The following is a 13,304-nucleotide window of genomic DNA, read 5'->3' as shown; positions in this document are numbered from 1 at the left end:
GACTTGTATTGATTGGCTTTGGAATGGCCTGATACTGTCATTCCTGCTGCTGACCACTTGGGGGCATCCTTTGTCTCTGGTGGCCTTTTTGTTCCCCTCAGGAACAATCCCACGTGGGCTCCTCCAACAATCCATGTGGAATCAGTGGTTTTGATTGGTTCACGTCATGCGTTTTCCACCAATGATAAAGGAGAATATGCCGAAATTGACTCAACACAAGAGGGCGCTACATACTTATATTAACGAAATTGCATCACTAAATATAAAATTATATTAGGTACTTTATGTAAAAGACTCACCTGACCAACTGCTGTGCTTGTTTGGAGTATGTGCTGCTCTGAGCTCTGCCTTTCCTCCAAAATCACATCATACATGTCCATCAGTGAATGTCGTGCTTCATCACTCAGTCTGCGTCTCTTTTCCCCTGGCTCCTCCTCCTCTCCAGGTGATTTTTTTTTTTTCATTCTCGTTTGTCATCCTGTGAATCTCTTGCTGCAGTTCGGTAATGGCAGTTGTCCTCACTGTAGTGTCAAAATAACAGTCTTTGTACCTTGGGTCCAAAATGGTTGCCAGATAGTAAAGCGGTTCAGAAAAACTTGACGTGAAGCGCTTATCAATAGCTTAGAATAAAGTAGCCTTTGCAGTGCCGACTCCTGCATCTGTGTCCACTGTCTTACTCAGTAAACATTTCAGTGCCACAACGGTGGGTATCACGTCAGCAGTAGAAGCTGAATGTGAGCTTATTTCTCACGTCAGTTGTTCAAATGGGCTCAGCAGTGCGGTCATGTTTTTGATAAGACTCCATTGACTCATAGTGAATGACACGGGAAGCTCATGATCAGTCCCATACACTCCAAGCACACGTTTCTGTTCCAGTAAACTTTTCATCACGTACAGCGTACTATTCCAAGGAGTCGTGACATCTTGTTGGAGGGTCTTGTTGGGCAAGCCCAGGTCTGTTTAAATGCCATGCAGTCATGATGTAGCGAGCTGCGAATGCTTGAAATGTCCCACTAATCGTCTTCCAATTGTTACATAGTCAGAGACGCTACGCTGGCTAATTAGCCCATCTTGTACTGTTAGCTGTATTTTGTGAGCCATGCAACTGAGGCTTTTAATGCCACATTCGTCAAGTCCCTTCTGCATATTGGCGGCGTTCTCACGAAGGACTACGTGCACTTTCTGCCTTGAAATGTTCCAATGAGTCAACATGTTATTAAACGTGGCGGCAATGGCAGCGCCTGTGTGTGAGCCTGTGAATTTCTGAACATGCAACATGGCTCGTTGTCGCTTAAAATCATCATTGATCCACCGAGCAGTGAGACTTAACATACTTATTTGGTTGACGGTGGAGCTCCAGATGTCCATCGTGAAGCTGATATCAGTCGCATTTCCATCCAACAGCTTGTGAATGCGTGTAGCAACAACTTTGTACAGCTCCGGCAGTTCAGTGTCCGAAAAATAATGGTGATTTGGAATGCTGTAGCGGGGCTCAACCTGTTCCATAAGCCGACGAAATCCCACGTTCTCTACTATAGAGAATGGTTCTCTACTATAGAGAATGGTTGGTCATCCAGCGCAATCATTTCAGTTATCCTTCTTGTTATGGATATGGCTTTAGCTGAATCTTTGCTGAATTTTTTTTCTCCAGCGTGTACGGAATGGTCTCCTGTTTAGCTGTAGCGGTGGGCTTGCTGCTACTATTAGCTTGTTGCTTGTATTCATTGTACACCGTTGAATGATTGTTTTTCAAATGCGTCATCAAATTTGTGGACTGTTTGGAATCACAGAACATTGAATCACACGCTGCCACAAACAAGACAAAACATCGGTGAGCATTTTTACTCATCGGCCCGATACCAATATTTTAAAAAATAACATATATCGGCCAGTCATATCGGTGGCACTGGTATATCGTCCATCCCACCCCCCATAACAGAGGAATGAGGGAAAAAGTGCATGCACGCACGGTGAATGCAGCGCCTCTGCAATCAACTATTATGTTCAGTTTTGGTGTAGCATGTACGTTTATCACTAAATCATAAAGGGACAGTCATGGTTTCTTTCACTTTGAAACTGCTGCAGGCAGAGTGAGGGAGAGAGAGAGAGAGAGAGAGAGAGTCCGTCCGTTCGCTCGCATGTGTTGGTGGAGCGCACGAACAGAGAACTGCTCCACACACATCACCATAATAATGCAGCAAAAACCTTCCGAACATTAATCATTACTCAGGTTTTACTGAGTTGATTTGAAAACTGGATTAAAGATTGAAGTCTACACTTTCAATAAACATTCAAACTGAAAGCATGGGGCATTTGGTTGTGAGGGACACTTATTTCGGTCTTGTGATCTTTGACACAGATCGGCGTCAAATGACTCCAGAGAGTTAACAATAATAATTCAGGATTTATAATTTTTATCAATTGTAAAAGCCACATCTTCATTATTTTGTTATATTTTATATTTTATATCATTTGATATTATATATCTATTTGTCATAACTAATGTTTGAAATGTTAAAAACACATCAATATTAGATGGGTATAGCGTTCCTGCCATGTTCAAAAATTTTCATACAGCAGCTTTAATCTGAGCTGCAGAGAGCAAAGTGTTGGATTTTAACACTACGAGACAGTAAATTTAAACTTTCTTTTTTCATGACACATTTTTGAATTGGATTACAGCTCTTGTCATTGGCATTGGAAAAATTTGTTCTGCAGCACTTTTTTTTTCTTTTTTGACTAGTCGTGCGCCTTCAACATTTTGTCAATTTAAAATTTTAGCTTGTGTGCAAATTACAGCATATCATAAAGCATCACCGTACAGATTAAAAATCATTGTAGTCAGCGTCGCTGTTCGGCAGACATCCCTTCCCTGGAATTGTACAGCAATTCATATTATAAAACATCGACTTTGTAATAAGTTGGTCACGTTGTTTGTCTAAGCATGCATGCAACACAGTCTGATCTGATACAGAGACAGTAATTTAATTCTGCACACTTTGCCTTTTATGTTCCTAGTTTGGAAGAAATCTGTAAGCAAACTAATTTTTTTCCAAACGTTCCAGACGGAGTTGATACAGGCTGCCATGCTAGTTCTCCTTCAGTCTGTGCATACACACAGCTCACTGACTCTGCCGCCTCCTGCAGACAGCAGGAACGGGGACAGAAGTGTGGAGTGAGTGAGGCAGTGAGGAGAAGCAAACAAAACAATGTTTTTTTTTTAAAATCATTTTTCAATGTTTCAAATTGAATTTTAATAATTTTTCAACACCTCTAGTAGCTTAAGTACATAGCACTTTATCTGCATTTTAGTAAGAGGGTTGGAGGTTGGAGATGCTTGCTTGTTGGTGTTCACCAAATCAATTTGATTATCTGCCGTGCAGGAAAATCCAATCAGAAGCACACATGCATACAGCCGAGGTAAATATCGGCAGGCCCTCTGACCCAGTGTCCATTTGGAGAATGGAATTACAGGCTATTGGATGGGCTGCAATATGAAACCTTGCCACTAGGTGTTTTCAAAACCACCTTCAACATTACTAGGGGGAGGTAATGGTCTAGTGGTTAAGGTGTTGGGCTTGAGTCCAGAAAATCATGGGTTCAAATCACCGCCTGACTGGAAAATCACTAAGGGGGCCTTGGGTAAGGCCTTTAATCCACTATTGCTCCTGGTGTGTAGTGAGCACCTCGTATGGCAGCACCCTGACATCGGGGTGAATGTGAGGCAGAATTGTAAAGCGCTTTGAGTGTCTGATGCAGATGGAAAAGCGCTATATAAATGCAGTCCATTTACCGTTTACTAGGTGTCCCTATAATTCATGGAACTGTGGCTTATTGTAAATATGTATTTATGTACATATTTCGTTCACACTTTTGTTTTAAATATTCAGCATGTGGCTGATTTTCACGTCATGATGTTGGCATGTCGGCTTTTACTCACTGCCATCCTTTTTGTGCTTATCAGGTGCCATCCTGGGCCGCTCAGAGACGCAGACATGCATCCACTACAACTATAACCCCTCCGTGATGGAGACACGGGGGAACCTCAGCGGTGTGGAGACCTGCTCTGGGGAGAAAGACAAGCGGCTGCACTGCTTTGCCACCTGGAGGAACGTGTCAGGCGTTGTGGAGGTGGTCAGACAGGGCTGCTGGCTGGATGACGTCAACTGTTACGACAGGTTATATATAGTCTGTCTTAAAGCCAAGATACTGAGGGTCCCCATGTATTTTAGTACAATACTAAAACATATTCTTTATAGTAAATGTACAATCCAGAGCTGTGAATGTCAGCAAAGTCTAATTTTGGAACTGAGTATTTCTACAACTACAGTCACAGAATTGTAGATTTTGAAGAACATGAAACACTGACCTTAAGTAGCTGTAAAAAGTAGACATCAGCAGTTTATTTCTTACATCTTCCATGCAGCTTATCCTGATCTTTAACATCTGATAGTCTTCATCGTAACCACAAGTCGGACAGAAGCTTTGATGAATTAATGTCCAGTAACCTAAACCACAGCACTTGTACACTCTTGTGATCAGCTTGGCCTCCATGTTAACTACATTTATATGCCTTAAGATATTTTAAGAATGCCTGATCTGATTTTCATCAAATCTGGCAGGGGAGGAAGTAATTTGATTGTGGATAGGATGGGTTCTGACCCCATGCTAATATCTAAGAACATATGTAATATTATCAAACTTGACAGTAAAGTATCTGTCACCTGTCACACAGGCACAGTTTTCCTGAACATGTGTGTCCTGGTTTTGAGGTCTGTAAAAGTGGGGAAAGTTGGTTTAAATTCGTGCAGGTTTTGAAGTTCTCTCCAGCTTGCTCAGCTGGACTCCCAGCTTTTTTCTTTCTGCTTCTTTTGGCTCCTTCCACTCTCGGATACCGCAGTGGATCCGGTGTGGATCCATGACTTGGCTTGTCAAAGTTTCATACTCTTTGTCCTCTCTGATGCAGCTGCAGAGCTTAAAAGCGGAATAACTTCATGTTCATGTTTTTGGTAGTGGAAAAAGCGTCTGCACCCTCCTCATGGAGGACCTGTGCGTTGAACCCAGGATAGAGAGCACTAACCACTGCGCCACCATGCTGTCAGCTTCTGCAAAAACCTCTAAAACGCACTCCTTTTTCATTCTGTTTTAAATGGAATGTCGGTTGTTGAGGGAAGGAAAAGTGAAAACTTTTATGCACTTTACAGAAGTAAAATCAGTTTGTTTGAATTTAAAGTTTTCATCATCCTCCTCTCCCTCAGGCAGGGTGGATCCTTGGTTTTGGTTTTAATATTGTTAAGGTGATGGGTTCAGTGCTTTTAAGCCAGCAGCCGTTGTGGTGAGAAAAATGGATTCTTGGTTGATTTCCGGACGGGATGGTGGATGTAGAGAAAGGCAGAGTCTTGTTGCGCATCGCACTCCCGTGTGGATCTTTGCTCACCAGCTGGCTCAGTCCCTCGTGTTCTTTCCAGGTCTTCTAGTTGATGGAGCAGTTCTTGAGGTTGTGCATCAGGAGATCCTTGTAGTGTTTGTTCTGCTCTCCTCTGGACTGTTTTCCTTCAATCATCTGAGAGTAGAAAATATGTTTGGGTAGTCGTCTGTCATCCATCCTCATGACAGGACCCACCCACCAAAGCTGGTCCTTGATGACACACTTGGTGCTCTGGAGCTCAGCTTCAGACAGGACGCTGATGTTGGAGTCTTTCCACTGGATGTGGAGGACACTCCTCAGGCAGCGTTGGTGGAATCACTCGAGGGTTTTCAGGTGGCGGTGGTAGGTCTACACAGATTGAAACTTGTTTGATAGTGATCACTCTCATCCTCAACCGCTGAGTCCAATTAAAGGTCATGGGGGCTGGAGCCTATTCCAGCAGCCATAGAGCGTGAGGCAGGGTTCACCCTGGACAGGACACCAGTCTGTCACAGGGACACATATAGACAAACAAACACATTCACACCAGCACACACACCTACAGACAATTTAAAGTTTCCAGTCCGCCTAACCTGTGTCTCTTTCGATGTGGGAGGAAGCCGGAGCACCCGGGGAGAACCCACACAAACATGGGGAGAACATGCAAACTCCACACAGAAAGGCCACAGGTGGGAATCAAACCCACAACCTTCTCCCTGTGAGGCAACGGTGCTAACCACTAAGCCTTGATAGTGCTCCTTCGCAGTGAACATTTGAAACAGAAGCAGCATTTGTTGCTGTTTTTGTTTATAGTTGAACAGCTCTGGTGGAGCTCCTTTCTGTCATTTTCAGGTGGGTTGGCAGGTCTGCACTTCGTAAACCAGCCAGTTAGGAAGTAAGTTGGAATAAGTCATTTCATCCCGTTTCCACACGTTCTTTTATAGTGGGTGATCGTAGTAGAATGGCGCCCTGTTGAATAGCCCTGCTAAGAGCAACAAGAGTTTCTTTCAAGAGTTGGGGTTTGGCTAAGTTCTTCAACAATGTCTTGTCTTGGCGGATGACTGAACATGTCCTCCTTTCAACAACTGGGTTGGCAGGCAGTCGTCTGAATGCTTTAATAAATGATTCTCTCTTTGTACCTGACACTGGCATAATGAAACACATAAATAATTTTTCCCACAGCTCAGCCAGTGGTCCATATGTCACCATGCGCCTGTGTCACAGACCGAACGGTTCCCCCTAAAAATTGGTCCGCCCTGCCTTCACTGCGTATGTGTCATTTTGGGCCACAGCAGCACATCTGAGTCTGACTCTCTTCACCCAACGCGATCAAATGGAATAATGTGATTATTAACCATCAGATGACAAAGTAAACCTTCTTCAATAATTCTAAAGTCAGTTTTAAGCAGAAACGAGGGTTAGGGTTAAAAACTCTGTTTCTCCTCGCAAAACCAGGAAGTGAGGGAAAAGGGGCGGCGCGCATCAGCGGCTGCGGAGACAAGCCATGAATTGGATCCCCCTGCCGTCTATGATTCTGATGAATGTTCAGTCACTCAGAAATAAAGTTGATGAGCTACAGGCACAAATACATTTCCAACATGAATTCAGGGAGGCGTGCCTGTTAGCAATAACGGAATCCTGGCTTATGGATAAAGACGCTGACGCAAATTTGGCACTGGATAACTTCGGGGAACCCCTTCGTCTCGATCGTGACGTAGATGTGACTGGCAAATCACAGGGGGGAGAAGTGTGTCTTTACATCAATGAGCGCTGGTGTAAGAATGTCATTGTGAGAGACAAACACTGCACTGAAGATGTAGAGCTTTTAGCGGTGTCCTTACGGCCACCATATTTACCCCGAGAATTTCCACAAATAGTTGTTGTTGTGGCGTATGTACATCCCAAAGCAAAAGTCGACAGAGTATCTGAGACTATTCTTAATGTGACTCAAAAGCTGCAGTCTAGATGTCCAGATGCACCCATCTTTGTTCTTGGTGATTTTAACCAATGCTCTTTGAAACATGTTCTGAGGAACTTTTATCAGTATGTCACATGCGCAACTAGGCAAAATACACTCAACAAAAATATAAACGCAACACTTTTGGTTTTGCTCCCATTTTGTATGAGATGAACTCAAAGATCTAAAACTTTTTCCACATACACAATATCACCATTTCCCTCAAATATTGTTCACAAACCAGTCTAAATCTGTGATAGTGAGCACTTCTCCTTTGCTGAGATAATCCATCCCACCTCACAGGTGTGCCATATCAAGATGCTGATTAGACACCATGATTAGTGCACAGGTGTGCCTTAGACTGTCCACAATAAAAGGCCACTCTGAAAGGTGCAGTTTTGTTTTAATGGGGGGGGGGGATACCAGTCAGTATCTGGTGTGACCACCATTTGCCTCATGGAGTGCAACACATCTCCTTCGCATAGAGTTGATCAGGTTGTCAATTGTGGCCTGTGGAATGTTGGTCCACTCCTCTTCAATGGCTGTGCGAAGTTGCTGGATATTGGCAGGAAGTGGTACATGCTGTCGTATACGCCGGTCCAGAGCATCCCAAACATGCTCAATGAGTGACATGTCTGGTGAGTATGCCGGCCATGCAAGAACTGGGACATTTTCAGCTTCCAAGAATTGTGTACAGATCCTTGCAACATGGGGCCGTGCATTATCCTGCTGCAACATGAGGTGATGTTCTTGGATGTTGGCACAACAATGGGCCTCAGGATCTCGTCACGGTATCTCTGTGCATTCAAAATGCCATCAATAAGATGCACCTGTGTTCTTCGTCCATAACAGACGCCTGCCCATACCATAACCCCACCACCACCATGGGCCACTCGATCCACAACATTGACATCAGAAAACCACTCACCCACACAACGCCACACACGCTGTCTGCCATCTGCCCTGAACAGTGTGAACCGGGATTCATCCGTGAAGAGAACACCTCTCCAACGTGCCAAACGCCAGCGAATGTGAGCATTTGCCCACTCAAGTCGGTTACGACGACGAACTGGAGTCAGGTCGAGACCCCGATGAGGACGACGAGCATGCAGATGAGCTTCCCTGAGATGGTTTATGACAGTTTGTGCAGAAATTCTTTGGTTATGCAAACCGATTGTTTCAGCAGCTGTCCGAGTGGCTGGTCTCAGACGATCTTGGAGGTGAACATGCTGGATGTGGAGGTCCTGGGCTGGTGTGGTTACACGTGGTCTGCGGTTGTGAGGCTGGTTGGATGTACTGCCAAATTCTCTGAAACGCCTTTGGAGACGGCTTATGGTAGAGAAATGAACATTCAATACACGAGCAACAGCTCTGGTTGACATTCCTGCTGTCAGCATGCCAATTGCACGCTCCCTCAAATCTTGCGACATCTGTGGCATTGTGCTGTGTGATAAAACTGCACCTTTCAGAGTGGCCTTTTATTGTGGGCAGTCTAAGGCACACCTGTGCACTAATCATGGTGTCTAATCAGCATCTTGATATGGCACACCTGTGAGGTGGGATGGATTATCTCAGCAAAGGAGAAGTGCTCACTATCACAGATTTAGACTGGTTTGTGAACAATATTTGAGGGAAATGGTGATATTGTGTATGTGGAAAAAGTTTTAGATCTTTGAGTTCATCTCATACAAAATGGGAGCAAAACCAAAAGTGTTGCGTTTATATTTTTGTTGAGTGTAAAATCTTGGACATGTGTTATGGTTCGGTTAAAGGAGCATGTAGGTCCTACTCTCTCCCACCCTTGGGGAGTTCTGACCACAACTGCGTGCAGCTGATCCCAACGTATCGCTCTGTTTTGAGGAAGGGCAGAGCTTTGACCAGGCAGTCCAAGCTGTGGACAGAGGATGCTGTTATGGGCCTTCAAGGCTGCTTTGAAAGCACTGACTGGGATATTTTTAAAGAAAGCTCATCTGATATTGATGAGCTGACTGATGTTATCAGCAGCTATGTAACCTTCTGTGAAGATCTTTTGATTCTTAAAAAGACTGTTAAAATATATCCGAACAGTAAACCTTGGTTTTCAAGATCTGTAAGAATTTTAATCAACAGGAAAATGAAAGCCTTTCGTGAGGGAAATCGGGAGGAGGTGTTAAAGCTACAAAGAGAAATTAAAACCGAGATCAGGAAGGCTAAATTGGGTTACAAGACCAAACTAGAAAAACAACTTAGCCAAAACCAAATGGGCTCCGTTTGGGATGGTTTAAATTGGATTTTTGACGTTTGAAGCAGAAACGAGGCGATAATCGGTGAATCACTGCTGATGCTCAGAAGTGACTCATGTGCAGTGAAGGCAGGGTGGACCGATTTTTAGAGGGGACCATTTGGTCTGTGACACCGGGAATCAATCATTCATGCAACATTTCACTTGTGAGTGAGATTACTTTAGTTGTACTGACCCAGTTGTCACTAAACTTGGTATATGCATTATGCATAGTGACCCCAAGAATTCTATTGGTTTGGGGGGTCGAAAGGTTGTCACTGGAGTGTACTTTGTAAAAACATGTGAGCACAATACCTTATTCTTGATTAGGGATGGGTATTGATAAGATTTTATCGATCCGATTCCTTATCGATTCCGCTTGTGAATTTTGTACTAAAAGTAGGCTTTACAGGTTTCCTATGTATTTAATTGAGTCTTAAAGTAAATAAATATGAAATTGGTCACTGTATCCTTGATCTCTGGACATAAATAAAAATAAACAAAACGGTGTTTCACTTTGAAGTTATTAATTCCGACTGGATTCTATCGTTCTATCTTGACTCGTCAGAGAGCCGCGCAGCGTTTGGAGCTGTGTGAACAGAACGGAGGACGATTCTCGTTTCTTTCTTGCAACAAGACAGGAGTCCCAGTTAGTAACTTTAATCCACACAAAAGTGACTCACGATTTCAAATATTCAGAGATGAAAGTGATGAAAAACAAAAAAAAGCTGAAACCCAAAATTACCGCCCAACACCACCCGCACGAAAATGTTTGAATTCTAGAAGCTCTGAAATGCAATCTGGGACTCTTCCAGACAATAAACTGCAGTGAGTGCTGAATCCATTTAGTGAGAAAAAAAAAACTTATTCATATTCATTCCAGTAGTATTCTGCTCTTACTAGGATGCAGCAGTTTTCTAGTTTGGCAGATAGTTCTGGAGGAAATCACTGAAGAAATTAACACATTGAAAATATGGTTTGACCAAAACAAATTGTCATTAAACTTAAAACAGGGATGAAATGGAGGTGTAAGAGTCACTAGGTGTTCACAGGAAACACTTATGTATGTATGTATGTATTTATGTTCATTGTTAGTTGGTTTTATATTTTCTGTTGTGTTTTTATTCAGGTTCTTTTTGTCTCTTTCTCTAAAATTGTATATAATCATTAGATTAGTTATTATTACTATTATTGTTGTGCTTGCTATTATTATTAATATATAAACAAAAATAAATTAAAAAATATTACAATTTGTAATACATTTGACTCTTTTACAACAAACGCTTGACAGCTGCAACTGCTTAATGCTAACTTTACGTAACATTGAAAATGCCATAGACATGCCAACGTGTTAGCATCGGTCCCGTTTTTAAGTTATAAAATTTAATTTCAATTTCAATTTATTTTCATTTATATAGCGCCAAATCACAACAGAGTTGCCTCAAAGGGCTTCACACAGGTAAGGTCTAACCCTACCAACCCCCAGAGCAACAGTGGTAAGGAAAAACTCCCTCTGAGGAAGAAACCTCAAGCAGACCAGACTCAAAGGGGTGACCCTCTGCTTGGGCCATGATACAGACACAAATTACAGAACAATTCACAGAACAATTCATGGACGAATATACAAGAAATGCTATTGGCGCACAGGACAGGAGGATCGCCAACACGAACACAGCTCCCATCTCTGGATGGAGCTGCACCTTAAACAGAGAGGAAAAAAAAGAATCAGGCATCAGAAAGACAAGAAATACAGTATAATTTGTCAGCATTAAACAACAAGAAAAACAGAGAAATACTAAGGTGATCACTGGCCACTAGCCCTAAGCTTCACTAAAAGACCCAGAATTTAGGTAAAGTTGAGGCCGCAGCCCGCTCTGTTTACTAATAAAATGAATTAAAAGAGTAAAAAGCATAAAACAAAACTGTACCAGTATGCTAGCCATATGAAAGGGAAAATAAGTGCGTCTTAAGTCTGGACTTGAAAGTCTCCACAGAATCTGACTGTTTTATTGATGCAGGGAGATCATTCCACAGAACAGGGGCATGATAAGAGAAAGCTCTGTGACCCACAGACTTCTTATTCACCTTAGGGACACAAAGTAGTCCTGCACCCTTAGAACGTAAAGCCCAGGCTGGTACGTAAGATTTAATTATGTCAGCTAGGTAGGAGGGTGCCAGTCCATGAATAATTTTATAGGTTAGTAGCAGAACCTTAAAATCTGATCTCACTGGGACAGGAAGCCAGTGAAGAGACGCCAAAATGGGTGTAATGTGGTCGAACTTTCTGCTTCGTGTCAAAAGTCTGGCTGCAGCATTTTGAACCAATTGGAGACCCCTAATGCTGGACTGTGGTAAACCAGAAAATAGAACATTGCAGTAGTCCAATCTAGAAGAGATAAATGCATGGATCAGGGTCTCAGCATCAGCCATAGACAGGATGGGATGAATCTTCGCTATATTTCGCAGGTGGAAGAAAGCAGTCCTAGTAATATTTCTAATCTGGAGGCCAAAGGACAATGAAGGATCAAAAATTACCCCAAGGTTCCTCACTTTGTCAGTGTGATGTATGACACATGAGCTGAGGCTGAGCGTTAACTGGTCAAATTGATGCTGATGTCTTACTTGACCAAGAACCATCATTTCAGTTTTATCAGAGTTTAAAAGTAGGAAGTTTCTAGACATCCAACTTCTCACTGCTGCAAGGCAATCTTCTAAGGATTTTATGTGAACGAGATTACCAGCAGTTATTGTCATGTATAACTGAGTATCATCTGCATAGCAGTGAGAGGTAATCCCAAAACAACACAATATGTGCCCAAGGGGTGCTATATAAAGGGAGAAAAGCAGGGGGCCTAAGACAGACCCCTGTGGAACCCCATATTTCATGTCACTAAGGTTAGAGGTAGTGTTACTGTACAAAACACAATGAGAATGATTGGTCAAGTATGACGTCAGCCATGCAAGGGCACTCCCAGTAATCCCAAAATGATTTTCCAGCCTATCAAGTAGAATATGATGATCCACGGTATCAAATGCAGCACTGAGATTTAACAGCACCAGAACCGTAGTGGTGTCTGAATCCATTGCAAGCAGATGATCATTCACCACTTTAGTGAGAGCCGTCTCTGTGGAATGATATTTTCTGAAAGCAGACTGCAGTGGCTCAAAGAGATTATTCTCAGTAAGATAGTCTACGAGCTGCCGTGACACCACTTTTTCCAGAATTTTAGAGAAAAATGATAGATTTGATATCGGCTGATAGTTTGTCAATATACTAGGGTCAAGATTAGGTTTCTTAAGTAATGGTTTAATCACTGCAGATTTGAAACATTTAGGAACAGATCCAGAAGTTAAAGAAAGATTAATAATTTCCAGCACAGTCACAGCAAAATACACCTATCAACTGTTTCAGAAGACCATAAGCGGTCGGTTTAACATAAAAAGGTAAATAATACTCACAGCCATATGCTCTTTAGGGGTTTTAGCAGGGGAAAGCGAAAGAAAAAAAAAAAAAAACTTAACGAAGCAATGATTGAAGCACTGCTTTGATCTGCGAATCACTGCTTCGATTGGTTCAAGGTTCAAAGCAAAGCTGCACTGCAGAAAAGTTGATTACAGACCCGCTGCAGGGTCTGTAATCAATGTAGAGAAATGATAATTTTCCTGACAAACACCCCCAA

General features: G+C 42.6%; 1 protein-coding gene across 1 annotated transcript in view; it reads left to right on the top strand.

Moving 5' to 3' along the window:
- acvr2aa (activin A receptor type 2Aa) overlaps window positions 1–13,304 on the top strand; it is a 74,694-nt gene that overhangs the window by 25,697 nt on the left and 35,693 nt on the right. Inside the window, exon 2 of the mRNA XM_034185858.1 lies at window positions 3,965–4,178. Within this exon, the coding sequence (XP_034041749.1) occupies window positions 3,965–4,178 (214 nt within the window). The remainder of the gene's footprint in view (window positions 1–3,964; window positions 4,179–13,304) is intronic.

The sequence above is a fragment of the Thalassophryne amazonica genome, chromosome 14 (genome assembly GCF_902500255.1).
Source record: "Thalassophryne amazonica chromosome 14, fThaAma1.1, whole genome shotgun sequence".
Classification (NCBI taxonomy): Eukaryota; Metazoa; Chordata; class Actinopteri; order Batrachoidiformes; family Batrachoididae; genus Thalassophryne; species Thalassophryne amazonica.
This window is presented reverse-complemented; position numbering and strand designations above follow the sequence as displayed.